Below are 13,793 nucleotides of genomic sequence, written 5' to 3' on the forward strand. Positions count from 1 at the left end.
ACTGCTGTGGACATCAAGCCATTCCTACCAGTGCATTATAGGAACTTTCCTAGAATGCTTCACTGATTGCTGGAGAAGGTGTCATGGAAGCTCCTAGTAGATAGAGCATTTCTCATAGGAGACCCATAGAGAACAGAAACATCCCAGCTTTCCAACATGAGAACTAGGGCTGTCAGTGGACTGCATGGCTGCCAGCTATTAATGCAGCAAAGGTCAGAAGTCACAGAGCCCCAAGAGGACACTAAATGCCTTTTACACTCAGCGCTCTACTTTCACCATCCTGCTGACCAAGACACAAAATGTTCATCCATTACTATCCTTCAATGCTCATTGTTAACTGTCTCGGCTCAATACATTTCCCATACAAACCAACAGACACCAAAGGAACTGAATCTCAGCACCATCACATAAAACTGTGCTAAAATAACATACTCAACTAGTGGAGCTTTACAGAAGGATGTGGACTGGACAATAATGATACATTTCCAATATTATTGGACTCAACTGAAAATAACTGTCACCTTTTTAAAAAACAAGGATCCTTATTCTGGTGTTTTAGCTTGAAATACACCTCTGGTGCCTCAAAACAAACCATAGAATGCTGAAAAAGTAATTATAAACATCAATAATTTGTGACTCCAGCCATGTCAACTCACCCTAAACTTCAGGGACTAACCCTGGTTTTTACCCCTCCCACCCCTTTTCCCTGCTTGATGCACACATTTTCCTGGATTGCTTCCATTCACCAGAGACCCTGCATCAGGTGGTATGTTGATATGCGTATAAAGCAGTCTATGTATATTGTGCTGTTCTGATTACTGTTTCAACAAGTTTGACAGGGAGAGATTTACTAAAACTGGAGCACAGGGAATCTGGCACAGGTGAGCCTAGTAACCAATCAGCTACCAGGTGTTATTCTCAAAGCCTTATTGAACAAGCTGAATTTAGAAGATGATTGGTTACTATGAACATCTGCACCAGATTCCCTGGGCTCCACACTGTGTTTATATGGACATTGCATAGTGCTACATCTACTGGGGCACATGTGGATATAATTCTCTGTTCTTGTTCTTTTTATGTAAATGAGAGATAGTTTGGCATCACATTTTCTATATGCTGTATGTCATTCTCATTATTCTGCATGTATGGATGCAGCACAGTACCACTTGTTTTGTTGTGTAGGCTGGGTATAATTCTCAGTATATGTTATCATATCTGAATGGACACTGCATGGTACCATTTGCCTTGAATCTCAGATGTGATTCTTGGTTTCTGTTTTTATTCAAGTGAAATGTACAAATTCCTAAGTGTGCTCAATATCTCCCTTCCACTGTGCTCGTTTGGAAGTTTCCTTTTTCAGCCATGGCCCTCAAACCATTTAGTCACACCCAGTTTTCCTTTTCACTCTATAAACTGTTTTCCCAGGTTGGCATTCCTGTAGGCAGCCAATACAGTGGGGAACTCCTGTGCCTGTCACTGTGCTGGACTGGTTTCCACCACCAGAACACATGGCAATTAATATTTCATAGCAGTTTGACATCTCAGGTATGATAGAACTATGGAATGGAGGTGGCAGCCTTATCATTCTAGGAATGTGATTGGAGGGTGTACTGGAAGTTTCAGTACTGGAAGGGATTTTAAAAAACAAAGAGAAAATGAATGAAGACAGACGACTTCTAGCAGATACCCACAATGACAAAGCCAAAACCTTCTTTATTAAAGAATAATGAGTAAAGACTGGCAGCTCAAGAAACAAACCAAACCTGGATTTCTCTGAACCATTACTACAAGGCCTAATGCACACAGGGCATTTTTTTGCCCTGCATGCTTTTACTCCAGGAGAGGAAAACACAGCTTAAAAGACATAGCTAAAGTTGTGTTCTGCATGCATGTATAGGCATTAATGCATTCTGTTGGCCAGAATATTAATTTATTCTGGTCACTAGAATGCATTAACGTGCAAATGCGCTTAAACATATCTAGCACGTTTGGCATTTTTATCCACCCTGCAAAGGCAGTGTTTTTGACGTCCTGTGTACATTAAGGGCTTACTTCAGTTCCAGAGCACAGATTTTATATAGCAGACCCGGAATCAGATCTATCCATGGCCAGAGCCTTGGCTTCATATGCTCTGGAATAGATCTATCCATTATTGAACTGGATCCAGGGCACTGTCTTTATGTACTGGACCCAGGACCAAACCTATACATGGCCATGATAAAACTGGATCCACAGCCCTGCCTTTATAAACTAGACCCCTGAAGAGATTTATTCATGAACATTATTAAACTGGATTCAAGGCCCTGGCTTTATATGTCAGACTGTGGAGCAGATCTATCCGTGACCATTATTGAACTAGATTTATGACTCTGCCTTCATATACTAGACTCTGAACCTAAACTATCCATGGCCATTAAAAAACTAGATCCAGAGACCTGTGTTTCTGTACTGGACCATAGACCAAGCCTATCCATGACCATTAAAACACTGGATCTATGGACCTCTCTTTATATACCTGGACTAGATCCCTTCATGGCCATTTTTAAACTGGATCCAGAACTCTGACTTTAGACACAGGATAAAACCTATCAATGACGATTATTATACTGTATCCAGAGCTCTGTGTTTATACACCATACCCTGGACCAGGCTTTCTTAACAATGTGTTAGGATTAAGGGCCTTAGGGGTGCCATGGCAAAATGCTTAAAAGTTTCCCCAACAAGTAAATCAAGCCCTTTTTTCACAAAACCACATGCCGCTATTTGTCCCTGTCAATTTTAAAGACAAATGCAGTATTCTGAGCACTGACTCTGTGTAGGGTCAGGCGCCCAGGTCCTAACAACCAATGATGTCATAGGCTGCTAACAGGTCAGGTGCCCACACAATGTCCTTTGTTGCCCCTTCCATGTCTCTTGCGATCAGTTCCAGGGTCATGTGTGAATGTGTGGGGGAAAGAAATGGAGAGAGAAGGCTGGATAAGGGCTGCATGTGAGCTTCTCTGAGCTTTTACAGGTACAACGGAATTCTGTAACTGGGTTAGAGTTCTCTGGTTTGCTAACAACAGGTGTTAACTATAAGCTTTTATGTAACAGTATTTCTGCATTAGCCAATGATGACCTCTGCACTCTACTTTACTTACTGCTGACCTCTGAATTCTGTGTCTGCGCCACTCACTGCTGATCTCTAAACTCTGCGTCACAAATTGACCCCTGAACTCTGCATCACTTATTACTGACCCCTGAACTCTGATCACTCTCTACTGACCCCTGAACTCTGATCACTCTCTACTGACCCCTGAACTCTGCATCACTTATTACTGACCCCTGAACTCTGATCACTCTCTACTGACCCCTGAACCCTGTGTCACTTATTACTGACCCCTGAAATGTGAATCTCAAACTACCGACCCCTGATCTGTGAGTCACCAATTACTGACCCCTTAACTATGCATCACAATTACTGACCTCTAAATTCTGCATCACAAATTACTGAGCCATAAACTCTTTGTGACAAATTACTGACCTCTGAACTGTGCATCACAAATTACACCATACTAAATCTATCAATGGTCATAAAAAAACTATATTCAGAGCATAACCTCTACAGTTTACACTAGATCCTGGACACAATCTAATAATGTCCACTACTATACTGGATCTAGAGCCCTGCCTTTAAAGACTGGACCCTGTCCATGATCATAATTATAATGGATACAATGGACCTTGGACTAGATCTTTCCCTTATATACTGTATCTGACCAGATCTATCACTAGGTAATCATTTACTTGATTCAAAGCCTTTCCTTTTAGGCTAGGTTCACACGGGGCTGCTATTATAAATGGTATCTCCACACATCAGCATAACAACCGCATTTTCACATGAGTGAAACCGCACGGTGCCACAGCACTATGCGATTCCTTGCGGCACAATTTTCAAAAGGAGTCTGGGGCTTCTTGCCCCGCTTTTCAGCGGGTAGCACAGCCCATAACAAAGCCCGCAGTGATGTGAACAGATCCAAGGCCAGATTTATCCAAAGTCATTATTATTCTGGATCCATAGCCCTGCCTTTATACAGTAATCCATAGCCCTGCCTTTATACAGTATAATGGGCCCCTGACTTAATTTAGCCATTATTATAGTAGTCACTATACTGGATCCAGAACCTTGCTTTGACACACTGGACCTAGACCAGATCTACCTATGGCTATTATAAACCCGGATCCATAGTCCTGCCTTTATATAATGGACCCTTGGCCAGATCTATCTATGGCCATGATTATACTAGTCACTATACTGGGTCCAGAGTCCTGCCTTTATACATTGGACCCAGACCAGATCTATCAATGCCCATTATAAACCCGAATTCATAGCCCTGCCTTTATATAATGGACCCTTGACCAGATTTATCCATGGCCATTATTATACTAGTTACTATACTGCAGAGCCCTATATTTTTACACTAGACCATAAACCAGATCTATCCATGATCATTAGTGTATTGGATCCAGAGTCCTGCCTGATATACTAGATCCTGAACTGGATCTATTCATGACCATTACTATACTTGTCCAAGAGCCCTGCCTTTATATATTGGATGGCCTGAGCCAGATCTATCCATAATCATTAGCATATTGGAGCCCTGCCTTTATATACTGGTTGCAAAGTCCGGCCTAATTTTTAGACATGTGTGTTTCATTTCAATTCATTTTATAGAGGAAAATTTCATTTTTGGAGATTCAGAAAAAAATATAGTGAAAATAACAAATTAATTAATTTGGATGATGTCACATGATGCAATAGTAGTTTGGGCCCATGGGAAAGTAAATTCAATTTTCAGATGCACATGAGGCCAGTTGATATTGTCCATTCAGCTCATGGCATTCTCTTGGTGGGTTGGAATAGCGTCCGAAAATATTGAATCCTTCCAATTCAAATTTGTCCAGTTCGATAATATATTGAATATATAGCAATCTTCCGGAAACACTGCAACGTTTTTCTAATCCACCAGAACAACGAATATACAAAACGAATGCCGAAGATACAAAATGAATCCCGAAAATGAATCGGGTCAACATAACAAATAACGTAATGAAAATCTTCAAAGAACGAATGCATCCAAAATGAACATTTCCAAAGTGCACATGTCTACTTAATGCACCACATCTATCCATAATCTTTATAAAAATGGACTCTTGACAAGACCTCTCCATTATTTTATTGGACATACAGTAACAGACCCCAGACCAGTCCTATTCATAGTCATTATTATACTAAACATTTCGGACCAAACCGTTCCATTACATTATTATACTGGATACATCAAGCCCCAGATGACACTTATCTATGGTATTATTATACTAAATAAAGTAGACCTCAAACCAAATTCATCCATGGTCATTATCACACTGGATGTGAAGGGTTTATTGTTTCACAGGGTTATTTTCTTCACAGGATATACCAGACCCCAGACCTGATCTATCCATGCTGATTTTAATACTGGATATAAAGGCCTCCAGGGGTCATTATCATACTAAATATAACATACCTCAGACTACACCTATCCTTGGTCATTAATGTATTGGATATAATGAACCCCGGATCAGATTTATATGCAATCATTAGTATACTGGATTTCAGAGACATTGCACTAGACTTTCCATGGCCAATACTAATGATGGATATAATGGAATTAAAAGCAAATCTATCCCTTGTCCTTATTATAATGGATACACCAACCCTCAGACCACACATATACATGGACATTATTGTACTGCATAAAACAAACCACAGAGCAGATGTATCCATGGGCATCCTGTAATGGACCAGGACAAGGCCAACACAGGATCATAATTATACTGGATATAGTGAACCACAGACTAGACCTATCCATGGTAATTATAATTCTGAATATAACAGACCCCGGGTCAATCCTATCCATGATCATTATTATGCTGAATATAACAGAACCAGGATCAGACCTATCCATGGTAATTATTATATTAGACTTACAGCCCTTGCCTTATACCCCAGACCTAAACATGGTCATTATTATACCGAATACACCAAACCCCAGACCACATCTATCCAAAGTATTGTTATACCAGATGTAAAATACTGCATACCAGACTTATCCATGGCCATTATCATGCTGAATATAATGGACCGCAGACCAAATCTATCCATAGATCTCTTTTTTTATGCTGGATATAAAGAGCTCACTGATCTTCAATATACTGAATATAACTGACCACAGGCAAGACCTTTTCATGGTCATTATTATACTGAATATATAATGGGCTCTGTGACGATTGCGGTTTCAGACCCCAGCCCTTCTCACCAAACTTGTGACCAAAGGACTAGCCAATCTAAAACCGCGCTGTCACGTGCATAACAATGCCACGCCCAGCTGCACTCTGCACAAAGATTTTCCAGCTAATGGAACACAATCGAAGTACCAGGATCCTGAGCGCGATTGTTACTGGGTCAGGTTAATTATGCAATTAACCCTTCACACTGCCACCACCTCCTTTTTGTACAGAGAAAGAGGAAACTCGGCAATATTAGCAATACACTATGATGATTGGATAATCATCTGTATACCACTCTCACTGCAGACAGGTTATACAGAGGATTAAATACACACAGTAGCGCTCTTCGGCAGCAGGAATTTGTAGCTTGCATTAAAGAGCGTTAGAAACAGTTCAATCTTACTTTCAGAAAGTAAGATTTATTATTAAAAGGTCAGAAGGGTGCAATAAAAATATTTACAGAAAAAGATGTAGCCTATATATATATATATATATATATATATATATATACACAGTTGCAAGAAAAAGTATGTGAACCCCTTGGGATTACGTGGAGTTTTGCATGAATTGGCCATAAAATGTGCTCTGAACGTCATCTAAGTCACAACAATAGAAGAACACAGTCTGCTGAACATAATACTACACAAACATTAGATGTTGTCATATCCTGATGAAGTCACGTGTGTGAGTGACGTAACGTGTAGATACGCCAGGGGGAGGAGCTTATACGATCGAACGTTCTGACGTCACATCCGGCGCGGGCGCCATCTTGGTGCACCTGGTCCTGAATACAGTACACCCTCTGAGTGGTGTAAAGGCCTGATTTTACATAGAAGCATGTGAGTAGGTTTCTGATTTTTATATTTGTTTAATAAAGTGGATTTACACTATGAAAGCTCTCTTTCCTCATTTGTGATCGTGAGGGAGGGAGACCTATCGATACCACCAACAATCTTTATAGGAGTTAAGAGGAGGAGAGGCCCATTATTGTCATCTGAGGGATCCACCAGCAGAAGGATCCGTCCACGTTCAGAGGAAAGATCCAGTATATATTCAAAGGCTCATTGGTCCTTAGGGGCCTGGGCAGGAAGGTAAGGGGGCACTCCACCTGTTTGAGGATTGGCACTTGCAGTATCTGAGGATTGATACTTTTTCCTCCCTGCACTGTGAATGTTTACGTGTTATTTGCAATTAAACCATGGCAACATCTAATGTTTGTGTAGTATTATGTTCAGCAGACTGTGTTCTTCTATTGTTGTGACTTAGATGACGTTCAGAGCACATTTTATGCCCAATTCATGCAAAACTCCACGTAATCCAAAGGGGTTCACATACTTTTTCTTGCAACTGTATATAAATATACAGAGAACAATAGCACAGCAAAGAGATAACAGAAAGAAGTTAGAGGGTTAAAGTACATGCCAGTCAGCCTTGGTTAAGCAGATCAGGTTTCAGAGCAAAGGATTTATCTCCCACTGTCAGTTTCGATGTTAAAACAGGAGAATCTTCTACCTTTACCTCAGCTTAGCTTAGCTTTTCTAGTATCTCCACAGGGTGTCTCCCTGTAGCAGTAAACAATCGTCTCCTTTGGGGAGGGAGGTGTAGGTGGAGCCCTAAGTTATGACCAGAAACTCTCATAGCTTCTATTATGATTCATAACTTATTCTCGGGGCATTTGGCAGCCTGGCCACTAGTAGATTAATACTCAGCCGCATCTGCGGAATGGTTAAAGATGAAACATGTTATATACACTTGAATGGTTCAGGAGATATAATTTTCTGCTCTCCTATATACACCAACTAGGGGGTGTAAAATATCAGGAAACTTGTATCAAAGTGACCAATCTGAATATATGCCTGGTTTTTATGTAAGTCTCTCATATTCCAAGATATTAAATCATAGGGGAAAATATATGTTGAATGTGGTGTCTAGTTTTTGGCTTCTCTGGAATGTCTTTGAACTCAGTGAAGGTCTTGGTTTACGCTTTTACGATCCCTTTCCAGGCAAGAGTTTCTTAGACGGGGGCACCCAGCTAGGGAGGTTTTATAGCCAGGATGCCCTCCCGCTGAGTTTGTTGCCTGTGATCTCTGCAAACACACACTGACCACATGTCACTCAACAGAGAGGGAGGGGGGATGATTGGAGGAGGAAGCCTGCTTTGGGAGTGAGAGATGGTACAACATAGAATATCCTTAACAAAATGGAGGACTGCGTCCATCTCTGTGTGCACGATTGCTACAGGCTTCAGGACAGGTCTATCTGTAGTCATTATTATACTGGACATAACGAACCTCAGACCATGTCCCTATCCATGGTTGTTATTATATTAAATTGTATATAGTGGACCTGGAACCACTACTATTCATGGTCATTCTTATACTGGATGTGGTGGGCCCCTGGTCAGACTTATCTATGGTCATTAAATGGTCATTATTATGCTGGAAATAATGGACCCCAGACCAAAACTATCCATGACTATTATTATATTGGATATAATTCTCCCTGCCATGAACTAAACCAACCCATTCCCACTACTATGTTGGAGATGATGGATATTAACTGGATTTACCAGACCCTAGATCAGACCTATCCATGGTCATTGTTATACTGGATATAATGGACCCGAGATCAGACCCATCTATGGTCATCGTTATACTGGATATACCAGACCCTAGATAAGACCCATTCATGGTCATTGTTATACTAGATATACCGGACCCTAGATCAGACCCATCCATAGTTATTGTTATACTGAATATACTGGACCCTAGATCAGACCCATCCATGGTCATTATTATACTGGATATACCGGACCCTAGATCAGACCTATCCATGGTAATTGTTATATTGGATATACCAGACCCTAGATCAGACCCATCCACGGTTATTGTTATACTGTATATACTGGACCCTAGATCAGACCAATCCATGGTCATTGTTATACTGGATATACCAGACCCTACATCAGACCCATCCATGGTCATTGTTATACTGGATATACTGGACCCAAGATCAGCCCCATCCATGGACATTATTATACTGGACATAATGGACCCTAGATCAGACCCATCCATGGTCATTGTTATACTGGATATACCAGACCCTAGATAAGACCTATCCATGGTCATTATTATACTGGACATAATGGACCCTAGCTCAGACCCATCCATGGTCATTGTTATACTGGATATAACAGACCCTAGATCAGACCCATCCATGGTCATTATTATACTGGATATACCAGACCCTAGATCAGACCCATCCATGGTCATTGCTATACTGGATATCCCGGATCCTAGATCAGACCCATCCATGGTCATTATTATACTGGACATAACAGACCCTAGATCAGACCCATCCATGGTCATTATTATACTGGACATAACAGACCCTAGATCAGACCCATCCATGGTCATCATTATACTGGACATAACAGACCCTAGATCAGACCCATCCATGGTCATCATTATACTGGACATAATGGACCCTAGATCAGACCCATCCATGGTCATTGCTATACCGGATATCCCGGACCCTAGATCAGACCACTCCATGGTCATTGCTATACTGGATATCCTGGACCCTAGATCAGACCCATTCATAGTCATTGTTATACTGGATATAACAGACCCTAGATCAGACCCATCCATGGTCATCATTATACTGGACATAACAGACCCTAGATCAGACCCATCCATGGTCATCATTATACTGGACATAACAGACCCTAGATCAGACCCATCCATGGTCATCATTATACTGGATATCCCGGACCCTAGATCAGACCCATCCATGGCCATCATTATACTTCTCATAACAGACCCTAGATCAGACCTATCCATGGTCATTATTATACTGGATATATTGGACCCTGGACCAGACTGATCTATAGTCAATATTATAATGGATACACCAATCCCTGGTCCAGACCCATCCATGGACATCATTAAACTAGATAAAGCAGAGCCGGGACCAGATTCATCCACATTCACTATAGCCCTGAACGTCAGATAAATGACATAATATTTATATAGGAAATATATTCAGAGACCCCTCAATAAACAGTGAGGATTCCAGCACAGCTATCAGAGGACTATCGGTATGTTGTGCAGATTAATCTTCATTTCATATCCCCATTCAGGACCTTCATACAGACAGGATGATCACAGATAACCCTTCACGTGTGATACTATCAGGATTCCCAGGAATGAGCAGAGGTGTGCATGCACAGAGCCCAGTCTTCAAGTTGCCTGCAGAGCCCTGTGACCTGAACCTGTCACTGTCACCTGCATTCACCATAGGAGGTGAGCTCAGAGCACAGACAGAAGAGAGGGAATGTTCTGTATTCCTGGCTGCAATGACTGATCCCATCCCCAATGTCCCCACCATGCCTGCTCAGTCTGACAGTGTACATGGCTGTCATCACACTGCACTCATTGCATATCCCAAGGATCACACAGGTGAAGGCACACACCGCAATCTGCATGCACACATCAGGACAGGCAAAGGTATTACCGTTGGGTGAAGCTGAGCAATTTGGAGGAAGCGGAGTCCACCCCGTCCATTCTCCATAGATGAGGGTGAGCGAAGCGGAGCCCCTGGGAGACGGCCGGAGAGAGGAGGAGAGGGAGGGGGAGGGGAGGGGAGGAGGGGGTCCTCTCTACATGAACGTGACTTGGAGACTCGATAGGCAGCTCTACACTTTCATCATCCACCTTCATCCATTCACCCTGAGCGGAGTCCGCCCCGACACACTCACCACCTCCCAGCCTGCCTGTCACTGAGGTGTACCCAGCGCTGTACGCAGGATACAGCCAATAGTCTCCATATACCAGACAGAGGTGTACCCAGCACTGTACACACGATACAGCCAACAGTCTCCATATACCAGACAGAGGTGTACCCAGCACTGTACACACATATCAGCCAATAGTCTCCATATACCAGACAGAGGTGTACACAGCGCTGTACACATGATACAGCCAATAGTCTCCATATACCACCAGACAGAGGTGTACCCAGCGCTGTACACACAATACAGCCAATAGTCTCCATATACCACCAGACAGAGGTGTACCCAGCGCTGTACACACGATACAGCCAACAGTCTCCATATACCAGACAGAGGTGTACCCAGCGCTGTACACACGATACAGCCAATAGACTCCATATACCAGACAGAGGTGTACCCAGCGCTGTACACACGATACAGCCAACAGTCTCCATATACCAGACAGAGGTGTACCCAGCACTGTACACACATATCAGCCAATAGTCTCCATATACCACCAGACAGAGGTGTACACAGCGCTGTACACAGGATACAGCCAATAGTCTCCATATACCAGACAGAGGTGTACCCAGCACTGTACACACATATCAGCCAATAGTCTCCATATACCACCAGACAGAGGTGTACACAGCGCTGTACACACGATACAGCCAATAGTCTCCATATACAAGACAGAGGTGTACACAAAGCTGTACACAGGATACAGCCAATAGTCTTCATATACCAGACAGAGGTGTACCCAGCACTGTACACAGGATACAGCCAATAGTCTCCATATACCACCAGACAGAGGTGTACCCAGCGCTGTACACACATATCAGCCAATAGACTCCATATACCAGACAGAGGTGTACCCAGCACTGTACACACATATCAGCCAATAGTCTCCATATACCACCAGACAGAGGTGTACCCAGCGCTGTGCACACGATACAGCCAATAGTCTCCATACACCAGACAGAGGTGTACCCAGCACTGTACACAGGATACAGCCAATAGTCTCCATATACCAGACAGAGGTGTACACAGCGCTGTACACACGATACAGCCAATAGTCTCCATATACCAGACAGAGGTGTACCCAGCGCTGTACACAGGATACAGCCAATAGTCTCCATATACCAGACAGAGGTGTACACACATATCAGCCAATAGTCTCCATATACCAGACAGAGGTGTACCCAGCGCTGTACACACGATACAGCCAATAGTCTCTATATACCAGACAGAGGTGTACCCAGCGCTGTGCACACGATACAGCCAATAGTCTCCATATACCACCAGGCAGAGGTGTACCCAGCGCTGTACACACATATCACATACCCAGCACTGTACACACATATCAGCCAATAGTCTCCATATACCAGACAGAGGTGTACCCAGCGCTGTGCACACAATACAGCCAATAGTCTCCATATACCAGACAGAGGTGTACCCTGCGCTGTGCACACGATACAGCTAATAGTCTCCATATACAGACAGAGGTGTACCCAGCGCTGTGCACACGATACAGCCAATAGTCTCCATATACCAGACAGAGGTGTACCCAGCGCTGTGCACACGATACAGCCAATAGTCTCCATATACCACCAGACAGAGGTGTACCCAGCGCTGTGCACACGATACAGCCAACAGTCTCCATATACCACCAGACAGAGGTGTACCCAGCGCTGTGCACACGATACAGCCAACAGACTCCATATACCAGACAGAGGTGTACCCAGCGCTGTGCACACGATACAGCCAACAGTCTCCATATACCACCAGACAGAGGTGTACCCAGCGCTGTGCACACGATACAGCCAACAGACTCCATATACCAGACAGAGGTGTACCCAGCGCTGTGCACACGATACAGCCAACAGTCTCCATATACCAGACAGAGGTGTACCCAGCGCTGTGCACACGATACAGCCAACAGTCTCCATATACCAGACAGAGGTGTACCCAGCGCTGTACACATGTTACAGCCAACAGTCTCCATATACCAGACAGAGGCGTACCCAGCGCTGAATACAGCCAACATTCTCCATATACCAGACAGAGGTGTACCCAGTGCTGTGCACACAATACAGCCAACAGTCTCCATATACCAGACAGAGGTGTACCCAGCACTGTACACACGTTACAGCCAACAGTCTCCATATACCAGACAGAGGTGTACCCAGCGCTGTACACACGTTACAGCCAACATTCTCCATATACCAGACAGAGGTGTACCCAGCGCTGTACACACGATACAGCCAATAGTCTCCATATACCAGACAGAGGTGTACCCAGCACTGTGCACACATATCAGCCAACAGTCTCCATATACCAGACAGAGGTGTACCCAGCGCTGTGCACACGATACAGCCAATAGTCTCCATATGCCTGACAGAGGTGTACCCAGCGCTGTGCACACGATACAGCCAATAGTCTCCATATGCCAGACAGAGGTGTTCCCAGCGCTGTGCACACGATACAGCCAATAGTCTCCATATACCAGACAGAGGTGTACCCAGCACTGTGCACACATATCAGCCAACAGTCTCCATATACCAGACAGAGGTGTACCCAGCGCTGTGCACACGATACAGCCAATAGTCTCCATATACCAGACAGAGGTGTACCCAGCGCTGTGCACACGATACAGCCAATAGTCTCCATATACCAGACAGAGGTGTACCCAGCGCTGTGCACACGTTACAGC

General features: G+C 43.4%; 1 protein-coding gene across 3 annotated transcripts in view; it reads right to left on the reverse strand.

Moving 5' to 3' along the window:
• The window catches only part of GARNL3 (GTPase activating Rap/RanGAP domain like 3), a 312,374-nt gene that overhangs the window by 211,805 nt on the left and 86,776 nt on the right, over positions 1-13,793 (reverse strand). The window contains exon 1 of one of the 3 annotated variants that reach the window (XM_089685232.1): positions 10,825-10,956. The exons of the other annotated variants lie outside the window; for them this stretch is intronic. Within the exon in view, the coding sequence (XP_089541358.1) occupies positions 10,825-10,874 (50 nt within the window). The 5' untranslated portion in view covers positions 10,875-10,956. Of the gene's footprint in view, positions 1-10,824; positions 10,957-13,793 lie in introns of those variants that run through there. 3 annotated transcript variants of the gene reach the window in all.

This window comes from Staurois parvus, unplaced genomic scaffold (assembly GCF_062004578.1).
Source record: "Staurois parvus isolate SC_StPar_1 unplaced genomic scaffold, SC_StPar_1.0 ptg000365l, whole genome shotgun sequence".
NCBI lineage: Eukaryota > Metazoa > Chordata > Amphibia > Anura > Ranidae > Staurois > Staurois parvus.